Genomic DNA, 14333 nt, shown 5'->3' with positions numbered 1-14333 from the left:
GGTGAGTTCCATGTGATATCGCTGGTTATTACACATGTGTGCTGGTTGGCATCTGCAGTGCTCTCCTAGGTATCAGGTTTTTGTAGCTCAATATCCTCCTGAGGTTTAGGTAGACTTTTACCTACTTGCTAAAATTTCGAGTGCATGGATTTTGGTGGGGTTTTTTTTGGGTGTTTTTTGGTTGGGTTTTTTTTTTTGTATTTTTCATGATGTTGGTTTTTTTGAGGTTTGTTTTTGGTTTTGTTTGGTTTTTGACCATTGTGGGGTTTTGTTTTTTTAAAAAGAGTGTCCAAGATTTGCACCACAAGATGTTCTGGAAGTTAATTGTGTATTATGAGAAGAATCACTCCGTATTAAAGTTTAATCAACAAACTGCTAATTTGCTGTTTGTGTACTCTGCTCCCATTAGAAGGGTCCACAAACAACTGCCTGAAACTCAAATTTGGTGACATATGTGTAAGATATACATTAGATTTTCTGAAAAAATGGTCACTGTTACTCTCTTTTCACCATTTCTACCTTCTTCCTCCTTCATGCACCAGTCTTTGTCATCTTTCTTGTTTATATATTGCACCATTTCTTATTTCACTTTCCCTAAATTTCTCACTTATCTCTATACTGCCAGTCTGTCTTTTATGAAGTTGCCATGTGAACAGAGGAACCTAGGCTGCCTCATTCAAACCTACATTTTCATTCCCATACTCCTGTTTATTGGTGTTTTTGGGTTTTTTAAATGGAAAAATACATGGAGAAACTTGAAAATAATCAGTAAGCAGTAGATGTAGTAATTTATCAAGGACTTTAATTTAGGGCAGGGTGTGTAATAATCTCATTGCCAGTTGATCTGTTCATGTCAAAGATCTGCAGTATCTGTTTTTTGTACATGAGGCAAAACACTAGATAGCCACAGAGGTCTAGATGGCTTTAATAATATTCATTCAGTTTAACAGTGGCTGTTACTGTGGAAGCAGTAAAGCTCCCATTGGAATATCAGAGAGAAAAGGACTAAGTCCTTCAATACTGTATTATACCTTTGCAGAAAGCTAAGTCTGTATCCAAGATTAATTGATGTAATTCCACTGAAAATGTGTGTCTTGTTGCTTGATGTTAAATCCAGGCTGTAATGGAAGTATGTGGAAATTTATTCCAATGTGGCTGCTTGTGTCATCTTCCTTTCTGGTGCAAACGAGACTGTCCTGCCATTGAGTGTGTTGTCTCTGCCCATGCTGTGATTTGTGAGCTCCTGTAAGCCTGTTTCAGACAGTGAGCTGGGTTAACCTGAACAACTAGAATATGATGATGGCCACCTTCTGTCAGCCTTCTGTGTTTTGACTGAGGGAAGCGAGGAGGGGCTCATGCAAGCAGAACTAGTTTGGAGGTACTCTACTATTCAGAGAAAGGAGGATGTCCAAATGTCTAGAGCTATAATTTCAACCAGCTGAAAATGCAAGATCTTGTTGTTGTTTCTTCATAAGTCAGAGCTGTAAAATACTTGGTTATTGCCTCCAGATGTAAGGAACAATGAAAGAACAGAAAATAGAGCTTGTTACTGACGTTGTAAATTGGAATGGGCCCACGGGCATCTTACCAGAAACTTGTTTTCAAGAAAAACATGGCAGGATCCTGACTGTCCTGGATACCTGGATGTCCTGGCTATTGAGTATCTTGGTTATTGGAAGCTTCACCAAACCTTCAGCTCAGGAGTTGTTCAGAAATTTCACAGCTGTGCACATTTCAGGAAATGGATGCGTTTATGACAGTTTGTGAATCCTTGGCATTGAGTAAAATTAAAGTTTCTAAACAGCTATGCTATTTGTCTGTGCCATGAGGTTTTTGTTAGTCTCATCTCCATATCTTGTCTGATAAAGAGATTTTCATTGCGCTGACTGCTGACTCCTTTGACAGGCATTTTTCATTGGCCATTTTAGCTGTATTTTGTAGAGATAAAAAAGCAAAGCTGGGGTCCTGTCTTCTGGCTCTGATCCATAGAAGACTGCAACTGAAACAGCTTAATATATTGTTCACAGGTATGGGTGCCTCTTTGGTTTCTGAGAGGCACTTTCTGACCCACTGGCTGTGCAAAATAATCAGGTTATTAGAAATTATTGACTCAGTTTTTCATACATAAGGGCAGTGCCTTGCTGGGGTTTTGTAGTTCTCTGAGAACTGCACCCATTTTGAAGAGAAGAAACTATGCTTCATTGCAAAACTCTTAAACAACCTAATGCAGTGTTCAGACCATGAATAATTTTTGAGATGCTTCTACACATTTTTTCTTATAAAGTCACAACTCTTAGTGAATATATTTAGTCCCATTCTTATTTCATCTTGTCTGAGAATATAGCTGTTTAAAAGGACCAAAGAGCCACAGAAAGATGAATAGACCAGTAGGGACCTTATCACCTGTCAGCTTGTTGAAGTTTATTTCTGTCTGGCATTCATGACTCCCCCTGACCTGGGAGAGAAAAATTGCAAGGGTAAAAATGAGAAGACCAGTAGACAGAGATGAGGAGAATTTGATGGGTAGAATAAAAGTTGCAGTTATTCATCTCTTCCATGGGCAGGCCTGTGCTTGGCCATCTTCAGGAAGAGAGAAGTGTAACAAGTGTTCTAACTCTGGATATCCTCTCTGTCCTTCTTCACCACAGCTTTGCTGAGCATGGTTTTACAAGGTTTGGGATATCCATCTGGTCAGCTTTCCTCTTCACGTTTCTGAGGTGCCCATAAGGTCTGTTTGAGCCCTTGCTGTTTGCAAATATTCCCATAAGAAGTTTGAAGAGAGCTGCCTGTAACTGCTCTACTAACTACAGCTATGAAGCCTGGTATCCAGTGCAGAAATATTGGCATTTTCTGTGCCATTGGACAGGCTCTTTCCCAGCTCAGTAACAGAAAGGGACTTGGTGTCATGTATTTATAGCTATTCTTAGAGGAATCTGTATCTCTCTTTAAAGTGGGAATACCTCTGTATTGACCTTTGGTTAATTTGTAACTTTAGGCATGCAGATATTTTCCTTGGGTTGATCAGATTTAAGTGTTCAAAGTGAATTTTGTGTCTGATAGAATAGATTTGTGATTAGAAGCCAGATATGGTCAAAAATAACCATTAGTAACTGAAATAGCTACTTCCACTAAAACTCAGAGGATAGACTGAGGGAATATCTTGAAGGTATAAGCATTCTCCAAGGGCTCTCTTCCACCATTCATTACATAATTAAGTGATAAAGCAGAAAGCTCTCTGCTGATGTGCTGTAGAGGTTCAGGAAGGCTTTTCTTCCCTATGGCTGTTTTTCATGGCAGTGACTTGACAAGCACAAACCTACATGCATTCTGCATCTGTGCCAGTGGGAGACTCCCACTGTGTCCTAAAGCTCCAGTCTATCAAAATGTAAGTGGATTGCTGTTCAAAGCTAAATAGCAGCAAAACTGGTTTGGAATGAGTACCTACCATGTTTCAGTGAAGAACTGCTTTTGCTGATAAAACTTTAACCTTTTTGAACCTCAAGCATTGAGAAATCAAGCATTTCAATGCTTTTCTGTTCTAGTTAGAATGCAAGGTTTTGAACTTGCACTTCTACGCAGCACTGGCTGGAGAGACAGACCATTTCTTCTGAAATATGCTACTTCTGAGTTGTGAAATTGCTTAAAACCTTCAGCTATGAAGTGTAATACATACTCATTTGTGGCCTGGTTTCAATGTTGCTTTAGTTTTTCTTAGTGTCTTCAACAGGGCAAGTTCTAGTCTTTAGTGAATTAAAAAACTGTGTCTGTGGTAAGCCCAGCTTCTATGTACAATACAGTGTGATCCTCTGATCCTCAGTGGCAGTAATCCTGTTGCAAAGCTAACAAAATTTCTTACAGCTCCAAGCTGTAATTATTTGGATGGCCTTAATATGTTCTTTTCAATCACAGAGCGCTTGGAGATTTCCATATTGATTTTTGGCTATGTACAAATCCAGATTTAAATCCAAGCCTTTCCAGGAGAAACCTAATAATCAAGTTACATTTGGCATCACTAAAAACTTATTCTAGGTCATTCTGTAGTAGCTTTTGTTTCATGTTAATAAACCTGAAGAAACTGTTGACTGTTTTTTCTCTCAAACAAAGAAATTAATAGCTGTTGACTAGCTCATGTCTTGTATTCATTGTTGCTGTGCTAGGAATGGGAAATGGAAATAGCTGACAGAGTTCCCTTTCTGTAAATCTTTTGTTTCTTTGCAATGAAACAGTGTTGCAATAATTCTTATATACTGACATATGGCAACTCATTCTCTTATAATCATTTCACTTTTTTCTTTTTTTTTTTTTTTAACACAGTCAAGTCCTTCATCTCCAGAGCCAGCAAGTCTTCCTGCCGAAGACCTCAGCACAAACTCCAATGGTCCAAAGCCAGCAGAAATCATGCTGGATGGTGACAGAGAAGATCTCTTTGCTGGTAATGACTATTTTCTTCTAGCATGCCTGCACTAACCATTTCACCCTTGGACTGAAGGAAATGTGCTTTTCTGAGAGGGAGGATTGAAACCTTAAAAGTAGTTTGACAGTGTTGTAGAGGTCTTTTCTTGTGAAAAATGCGGCTAGTTGAGTTTGTTTATAAGTTTCTCTGTGATGTGTACTGTCGGATTCCCGGCTGTTTAGATAGCCTGGAAAGGCCCGGGGTGGCCTTGGGCAGCCCGCGCTTCAAAGGACGAGGAGAGGCTTCAGATCTTTTCTCGGTCTCGGTGTTTATTAATTGTTTATCTAAAAGATTTTCTCTCGGCCCAACAGAGGTCTGCTCAGCAGCCAGCCATGAGCTGAGTCTGGAATTAGGGGATCAGCAGAAGTTGTAAATGTCCCCAGAAGATCTAGTCCTTTTGGTTTTTCTTCACTCTCAAGACTCACTAGAGGCTTTCCAGCTTCCTCAGGCACTGTATTTAAATCAGCAACAGGCCCAGGCTGAGATGGAGCTGTGATGATACTCTCACTTAATTCAATAGTACCATAAACTGGTTTTCTTGGACTGTCTCTCAACAGAGGGTCAAACTTCAAATACGGTGACTGTTTCCTCAAGGCTGATTCTTTGAATGATGAAGACCCAAACTGTTCCAGATAGTCTATGCCCATTCCAAAAACTTCTGATGATGGTCTGAAGAGCTCTTCAGGTTCAGCACCAGCTGTCTCATCTGCTGTGCCTTCAATTCCAGGGGAACTAGGTTTAATTTCTTCTGCAGACATTGGCTTTTTTCCGCTGTCACTAGAGACCAAATTATGTTGAGAGGAAGCAACCTTCGCTGGAGATCTTTTAGATGGGCTTATTTGCTTCTGCACTTCTGTCCTCCTGCCACTAGGTGGCGCTGTCACCGGCCTCCCTGGCTCGGATGACGGAGTGAGCTCGACTGCTCCTCTTCTGGCCGACTGTCTTGCCGGCGACCTCATTTGAGACCGTGTTTGCTTGGCTTTTAATTCAGCTGGAAATGGAGCTTGAACACCAGAACATCTCCCTTGCTTGGACCCCGAGGGTTTCACCCAAAGGTACCAAGTCTGGAGAGGGTGTGGAGCCCCAGGATGTAGAATCCCGAGCACAGCCCCTCCTCGCCCGAGACGTCACAGGGACTCTGGCCCGCCCCTGCCCGCGTTCTACTCTCTGCGCATGCGTGCTCTCCGAGCCGCTCCCTGTCTCTCCCGAGCTGATGTCACTCTCTCCCCCTTGTTCCACCTCCGAGGTCTCCTCCCCTCGGTCTGCCCCCGACTCTGTCTCCTCCTCCTCTGACGCTGTGTCCACTCCTCCCCCCACCGGTGTGTACAGCCTGCCTCCCGCCGGCCCCTGGGCCCGCTCCGTGATCCGAGCCGACCTCCGCACCGGGTCTGATGTCACAACCGCGCGCCTCCTGCGTCTCACTACGGTGGCCCTTTGGGGCTGCGCAGTTTCCCCCATTTCGCCGCCCGTGTCTGATGCCCCCGCGCTGGTATGTGACTCCCCCCCCGGGTTCTTGTGAGTTTTGCCCGCCGCGTGCGTCTCTGCTACCCTGCCGGCCGGGACGGCCGCCGCCCCCCGCGCTGCGCTGACCAAAGCCGCACCTGAACACGTGTCTCCCGTTATCTCTTCACCCGCGCTCCCCGCCTGCACCACCGCAGCCTGGCCGCCTTGTTCTGCTGCCACCGCGCCGCCGCGAGAAAGCGCCCCCCCCCGATCCTGAGTCAGGACGCTTTAGGAGTTTCCTGGGTGTTCTGGTTTGACATTGGCACAAGGCCAAATGCCCACATGAAAATACACCTTCTCTGGTGTCTGCTGTGAGTATTTGACCAGGAATAAACAAAGCAGGCTCTCACTTGAAAAAGAAGAAAAGTTTATTAACTAAACTACAAAGACAATTACTAAACTACACACAAAAGGAAGAAAAAAGAGGGAAAAAAACCAAGGAAAATGAAACCTCACAAAAACACTCTCCTCCTCCTCCTCCTCCCCCCCAAATTCCCAATACAATACAATCCAAAATCAATTCTGGGTCCAGCACCATCCTTTAGAATGCTCAGCTTCAGTTCCTCAAGAGGAAAGGGAGTCCTTCCATGTGTCGTGGTGGCCTTTTCCGTCCTTGTTCCGGTGCTCTCACCACCGGACCAGAATCAGGGCTGCTTCCAGGGTTGTCCTTTTAAGGAGGCTGTGTCCAGTTCCAGAAAAGCTCAATCTCTCACCTCTGGGACATCTGTCCCCCCCATATTTTATATACCCCCTGGGGCCGAGGGGTACCCACACTGAATCTTCTTTGGCTCTAGGACATTTCTCCCCCTGGACTCAGTCTCTGTATTCCAGGGAAACATAGCTCTGTCCATGGCTATACAAAAGAGTCCAGCATAAAATGCCACTCCCTCTTCTCCATCTTTCTAACATCTCTCACTCTCTCTCTCTCTGGTCCAGATCTTCATTACTCGCTCATTTCCTTCCTCCTCCTCCACTCTTATCTCGTCTAGGAAGCGTTAATGTTCTGTGAAGTTTTCATTGTCCAAAAAAGGGTTAAAAACTCCTCCAAGCAGCTGGACTCCTGGCTGCACCCCCCCCACCATCTCCTCAGCCGGGCTGCCTGCTGCCAGCACATGTTTACTGCTTTCAAGGTAACGGCACACAAACACCGGCTGCACTTTCTCTGTCTGTCTCCAAGGTGGGGGGGGGGGGGGGAACAGGCTGCCCATTGCTTCCCGGGTTCTTTACTTCTTCCTTCCACCCTTGGGGGGAGGGGGGCCAGGCCTACCTCTCCCGGGCCGGGCCGCATGGCTTTTCCCCTCCCCCAGCCCAGCCAGCAACTGGGCCGGGGGAGAGACTCAACTCCTTCACCGCTGGAAATCCAAAGAGAAACTGCCAGGGGGAGAGCCCTGCTTTTACCCTGTGTTCTCGGAGGTGGATCCCAGTGCCCAGTGGTTGGGCCAGATGGCAATATTCAAATCTGAGCACTCATTGGCCCCATCCACACAGCATCCCAGAAATCCTGTTTCCGGGTCAAACCATGACACTGGGGTTTCTGGGTTTTGGGACCGGGGGTTTTAATATTATTTCCTGCTCTCTTTTCTTGAGAGCCCTTTCCCCCTGGCTTCTTGAGGCCAGAGCTAATTTTTTCCCGGAGCCTTGCTCCCCCCCTCCTTCTGAGGGTGCCACAGCCTTTCGCAGCTTTTCCCGGCGTTTCGACTGCACCGAAATGCCTTCTAGCATAATTCTTGCTGGCGAGAGCAGCTTTAACGCTGTCTTGTCTTTTTTCGTTGCTAAGAGATATAAATGTCTGTTAATTTATTGCCAAAACCCCACTTCAAATAGCAGGCCTGTTTCTGCAATTGTCTTTGGCAGAAGCTGAGAGGTGGAGTTCTCAGTGACTGCTGTTTTTTGCAGACTGTCCTGGCCGTTTTTTTTTTCTTCTTCTTTTTTTTTCTTCAGGCTTCTCTCCTCAGGAGTTATCAGTGCTCTCCTGGGAGCTCGTCCAAGGTCGGAGCTGCCCTCTTGGCTCTTCAGCTCTTCAGGGCTTCAAGGCTGCTCCCCCCCCGAAAGGTTTTGGTGGGGGGTAGCCCACCCAGGGATGCCACTTGTCGGATTCCCGGCTGTTTAGATAGCCTGGAAAGGCCCGGGGTGGCCTTGGGCAGCCCGCGCTTCAAAGGACGAGGAGAGGCTTCAGATCTTTTCTCGGTCTCGGTGTTTATTAATTGTTTATCTAATTGTTTATCTAAAAGATTTTCTCTCGGCCCGACAGAGGTCTGCTCAGCAGCCAGCCATGAGCACACTCCCCTGCCCTCCGGGCGGTCACCTATCTTTATACCCAAAGTTGCGTATACAATATTTATCATTTTTCCCCAATACCTTTTACCCTAATTAACCAGTGCACTTTTAGTAATAACCAATCCTAAAGTGCCACCATCACCACAGAAGATGGAGGAGAAGAAGAAGAAGAAGAAGGACAGGACACGCCCCAATTCCTCCATCTTACTTCTCTAAACCCCCCTGTACAGAAATCCTAAACCCTGTGTTTCACTCTCTAACTAACTAATCCCTTCGCCATTCACCCTGGTGAAACCCTCCTATCCTCATACAGGTGTCGTCTCCCATGTAGGATCAAAGTCCAGCCACCAGACACTTCTGGCAACATTCCAGGACTCCCGAGCCCCCCAAGGGTGGTCTCGGTGACTCGGCACCTCAGTCCTGAGGTGCTGAGATCCCACAGTGTACTGCCAGTGTGTAGTGTGGGTGTTAAGCTGGACACTAACACTGTCTGCTGACAGTAAGAATAGTCTTTATAATTTTGTGATTCAAAATGTTCAAATCTGTTGGTCTGGAAATGCATGACTTAAGTTACTTTCTTGTTTTCTACTCAATAGTCATGCATAAGCTGTCCCAGCCTTTTTTCCAGTTATAAAGAGAGAGGTAATTCAGATTGTATTGAAACTATTTCCTTCTTACTACTCTTGTTTTAATGGAAAGGTAACAAACTGGCACAAGGGACAAGTCCTGTCATTTTACTAGTGCATGATTGTGTCTCTGACAGTTGACAGTACTGCATGCTTTAGAAAAAGATATGAAAGTTCTGAAAAGTGATATGTTAATAGACAGAACATTTCTAAAAGTTCATAAATCAGTAGCTACTTCGGTGTCAGTTTTGAACTATGCTAATGTGCATTGTTGTTTCTGTCAATTACAGTTGTAGGAACATAAATGTTCCAGCTACTTTCTTGGATAGTTAGAAATATATTATGTGCATAAGATGGTTCTGAATGTTATATCTCAATACTATCATTTTCCCTATTGCTTCATGTTGCATTAGTCAGCTGACAGTCTTGCTTTGAATACAGTAATCTCATCCTCTTTGGTTACCTGATGTGTCCTTCCAAAAGAATGACACTTTTGGAATGACACATTAGTTCTGTGTTATTTTGTATAAATGCATATATTCACATGCCCATTACATTTGTTCTCAACTTCCATAATTTGTATTTCCATGTATTTGAAGTTGTTTGTTCATGACACTGTTAGAATGTATTGACAAGTTTGGTACCCCTCTGAAAGTGTCTTAAAAGAAAAAAGGAATGAAGGATAGAGGGGTGATCTTACTCTTTTTCTGCATTTGTTTTGCCTTATAGCTTACAAAGACCATAAGTGCTTTAGCAATTTAGCTTTCTAGTACTAGTACGTAATTTGGTTATTTAGCTTCAGTATTTAAAGCCAGCTTTTTATAACCACAGAGCCATCTGGAGTGGATATTTTAAGAAAGCCAATTCTCCTTTGGATAATATTAAGAAAAGAAAAAGGGAGACTGGAGTAAATATTGAGGGGAGTCAGACATAAGGAACAAATGTTTGTAGCCAGATTGTTTTAACTGAAATGAATGCTGTGAGAATAACACAAGGAATTGATTTAATGAGTTTGGGTTTTGCCATGTAGGACATTGTCTGAGCACTTGCAGCACTGAACTGAAGGCATCTAGCTTCCACCTCAGCTGAGACTGGTCTTTTGAAGTTCAATTTATAGTACAGAGTCTAGTACTCTCAAACTGAGGAAAAAACAAATGTGATTTATGGAGCATGAGATAAAATACTATGTTTTTCACAGTTTCCTGTTCTAAGCAAAAAGTTTGTTTAAAGCTGTTGAACTCAAGTCATGAACTTCAGTATTTGTGTCACTGCCATTCTGAAATGCCATTGCGAAAAAACTGTGTTGAATTTGTGCTTCAGTGCTGTGCACTCACAAGTATAACTATTCTTTTCTTTCTTAGGACTGTTTTGCTAGTCAGTATAGAAACAGCATGAGAAGGGCAAGTAGAGATACCTAATTTCTTGCTCCCAGCATGCTTGCAAAAGTCTGGCTTTCTAGGAGAGTACAATTTAATTTTAAAATGATTGTGACAGAGTTTTTCTTTGACAATTAATTAAGATTCTTTTCCAAAGAATCTTAACTTGGCACATCTTAGAGGAACACTTAAGTGAAGAGAAGAAAAATATGAAGCTCCACAGCTTTGTAGCTTCTGTTGTTGCTTCATATTGAATTAGTAGATGCTTTAAAATCCAGGTAAACGAAATCATGTTTGTGGCTCCTGAGAGGAGTGATTGCCATTCTTCAGGGTCTGAAACAATTATAGTTTCTCAGACTTCTAAAAATTGTGATGGTATGCCTCTGTAGCTATTGTAGACATAATAAAACTTTGCCATTGTTCCACCTCATATTGCAGCGTAATGAAAAAGAAGGTGAAGCAGTATGAATTTTCTCTGTGGCTTTAATGCAGAACAGAATCCTGGGAAATGGTTTAGGCTTTTTTTATTATGCCTGAAATGTCTTTGCTATTGTGTTTCTGTGGCTGCTGCAAAATAATATGTGCAATATAGATATTCGTTACCTTTACTCTGGCAACTTATAACTGAACTATTAAAACAGGGTCTCAAAAATTGAAGAAATTAGTTTTCCTGCTGTCATTGGATGTTGGAGATTTTTTCCGGGATGGCCTAGAAGGCAGCTGTGAGGAGCAGGTTCTCACAGCCTGTTTCTGTAATCAGCAGAGGTTCTCGGGTTATTTTTAATTACAAGTAAAAGTGACAAACATGAAGGCCTTGAGAGCCTTGCACATCAGAGTTCTCAGGCAGCTTTCTCATAACAAGTGGATGTTCTATCTTTGGCTGTTTTGGGAAAGCAAGAATAATTTTGAGAACCCAAATCTTGGTATTGAAAACATAAGGAGGGGTTGGTATGCTATCTCTGACCTATTGTGAGCTCAGATTTTGCAATATGCATGAACTTATTTAACATGGTTATAAAAGGTGCCTGATTGATGAATAAAGTGGAGTCGATGGCTGACCAACGCAAGGTGGGTAGTCTCCCTCCAACTTCAATAATTGGAGATGAGTAAATTTTTCTGCTTTGTTGTGGTTCTTCGTTCTGTAACAAAGCAAACTGTCTTGCTAAACCCACTTAAACTTTCACCCTCAGAATAAAAGTCACTATGTTGATTATTTGGCCAGAAGAATTACTTTATCTTACCTCTAGAGCTCTTACATGCAGAGACCTTAATGGTCAGTGCTTCAAATAAGGCAGTATTAGGTGTGTCTTAAGGAATTTGGAGATGCATCTTAAAGCTTGGTCGTCAATAAACTGCTATTGTACAGAGAAGAGCTGCGTATTGAACTAGTCTTCCAAAATGTTGACCCAAAATTCAATGTATAGCTGCACAAATGTGCCATGGACTGCCCATGAAGGACACAGTTGTCTGTGCTTCTTATATCTGGGGCTCATAGAAAAGCACTAGATGGTGAACTCATCTGTAAAGTTTTATCAGTTTTTTGTCACCTTCTTCAAAAAAGTGGAAAACTGTAATTTTTCCTCTCTTCTGTTGGGTAAAAGATTACTGTTATTATGTTTTTTCAGGTCAGAAATGTGTTTGGGAATGGATCATGTTATGGAAGTGTCTAGCTATTGTGTCCTGAGGAAAAGCCACTGTTCTAGGGGTTGGGGTAATTTTTGTTTTCATTGGGTTGTTTTTTTGTTTAGTGGGGTTTTGTGTTGTTTGGTTTGTGGTTTTTTTTTACCCTTTATGGTTTTTTCTTGGGATATGAGACAGGAAAGGAAATGATAATTCTCTGATCCGGGCAAGATAGGTTCTTCAGGCACATCTGAACAGAAAAGCTTCTAGCTGATGGTGTCTGTCAGACCGTTGTCATATGATGTGTCTGCTATGAAGAGTTTGTGCAAATGCCTTGCTGCTTTTTAGAATCTGCTTGTTCAGTTATTTTGCAAAAAATAAATGCACAAAAGCATGTGAACCTACAGTTTTGAAGTCAGAAGGTGGTCGTATTAGTGTGTCGCTGTTGCATTAAAACTATTCCTGTTCTCATTAAGGCTGTGTTTAATACCTCTGATATAATAATAAGGACAATGGGCTATGACTTAGGTGTAGTAGTTCTTACAGTCAATTCAGTTCAATAAAGTCTCTGAAATATTGCAGTGCCCAGAGATGCCATTTTTAATACCTTGTCCTCTGTTCTACATAACAGCTTCTGCTTAAGTTTACTTCCAGATTTATATGTTAACATGGACAAACTTTCAAAGATAATAAACCAGTTTAATCGTTCAAGCTATATCAGAATGATCTGACATTTGAAAGTGTGACTAGTGAAATAATTTGTGGCCAAAGTGAGCTGCTAGTGAAGAATTGCAAACTTGCATTTTCTAAGATGGTATTTCACAAAACCTGCTGGTGAAAAATAAAGAAATGAGCTCTATATAATGCTGAGATTAAGGCCTGTGCTCGAGTTTTGGTAGAAAAGTGTGGCTGGCTGTAAAACGTTAATTAAGCATATGTAGTTGTCTCCTACAGCAGAATGTTTTCATGTTCTTTTGGAGCTAAGCAACTTGACAGTGATCCCTAACAAAGACTGTTTATAGATTGTAAAGTATGTAATTATGTCTAGCAGTCTACACTATTAGGTTGGTGGGAGTTCTTAATATGTTCTGGTAACTCCCATAACTGATGTTCAGTGTTGGATCTCATTATTTGCCTCCCCAAAGTTGGACAGAGCAGTTGCTTGCCTCTTTACGCGGGAACTTAAGCTCTTGAGAACTGTCCTGGAAAAGAAGACATCTAGATTTCATTTTTCATGCTAATAAAGATATACTGAATATTTTAAAAACCAAACAAACCCCACACAAGCTCACAAAACCTCTCAAACCGAAAACCAACAATAAACTACACCACAAAACCACAACTTCATACTAAGTTTTTAGGAGAAGATCTAAAATTAATAGATTAAATAAATGTTTCTGGAAGTGCCATAGTTTCTACTGTGGAGCCTACCATATTAATGTTTCCATGGGGAAAAATAGCACACCCGTAAAACAAGCAGAAGAATTATTCAGTAAAACCTTTTAATCAGACTTTGTCATCTGATTACTCAAAGTGAAGGGACATGTAAGAAGCATAAATGCCAGAGTTCATCTCTATTTCATGAGAAATAGATCTTCAACTCATGTACTCTAAGACTGCTTTTCTGAGGGGGGTAAAATAGCTCTTGAAGAGCCTGCTGTTTTATATAAAGCTAATGCTTCTTTTTCTTTTCAGAATCCTTAAACATTTTTGTTAAAAAAAAACTTTCTCCCTGTCCAACTGAGTCCCATCATGCCCCTTCCCATATCTTTTCCATGTGACGCTTCTAGATTTGCAGTGTCTGGTGGCGTGCCAAACCTGGGGTGAGAAATAACAAGAGGGAGAAAGGCATAAATTCCCAATTCTTCCTAAAATAACTGACTTACTGCTATCAAACAAACAGATACTATTTTCTGTGGGTAAATACCTTCAGGAAAATAAAAAAGAAGCACCAGGCAGCACCTTTAAAAATTTGCTAATCCTGCTTGGAATTCATTTGATGCACAACCTAGATCACTTTGTGATACTAAGGGTATATGGATACAAGTCTGAAAAAGCCTGGAGAAGTGTGCTTCTGTTTCATCTGATAGCAGTGCTGCTTTCTTACATTAAATTCAGTTTTTTCAGGAAGTTATACTTTACAGTAAGAGGATTGTGTTCTCAGCTAATGATTGAATTGTTTTTTGACTTGTTTTATTAACCTGTCTAAAATTTGAAGGTATAGAGAAGTAGAAAGTGGTGGTTGATGATTTGCTTCCTGAATGCTGGAATACAGCTAGTGATAGAAAAAAGGAAGAACTGAAGTGCAATTGCTTTATTTTAGAAATATTTTGTATTTTACATTTCATCATGTATATAGTATACATTGTTATGTATGTATGTGCATATTTTTCCAAGAAATGTTTCTGTGAAATATTCATTTATATAACATGTATGTTGAATGCTGTTAGGTACCAAAGGAGAGAACTGCCTCTTGTT

General features: G+C 41.8%; 1 protein-coding gene across 2 annotated transcripts in view; it reads left to right on the top strand.

Moving 5' to 3' along the window:
* Positions 1–14333, top strand: part of SNX2 (sorting nexin 2) — a 34149-nt gene that overhangs the window by 2714 nt on the left and 17102 nt on the right. For both annotated transcript variants that reach the window (XM_005488426.3, XM_005488425.4), the window contains exon 2: positions 4315–4432. In XM_005488426.3, the coding sequence (XP_005488483.1) occupies positions 4315–4432 (118 nt within the window). The remainder of the gene's footprint in view (positions 1–4314; positions 4433–14333) is intronic.

Source organism: Zonotrichia albicollis, chromosome Z (genome assembly GCF_047830755.1).
Source record: "Zonotrichia albicollis isolate bZonAlb1 chromosome Z, bZonAlb1.hap1, whole genome shotgun sequence".
Taxonomy (NCBI): Eukaryota; Metazoa; Chordata; class Aves; order Passeriformes; family Passerellidae; genus Zonotrichia; species Zonotrichia albicollis.
Note: the sequence above shows the minus strand (reverse complement) of the source record. Positions and strands in the feature narration are given on the sequence as shown.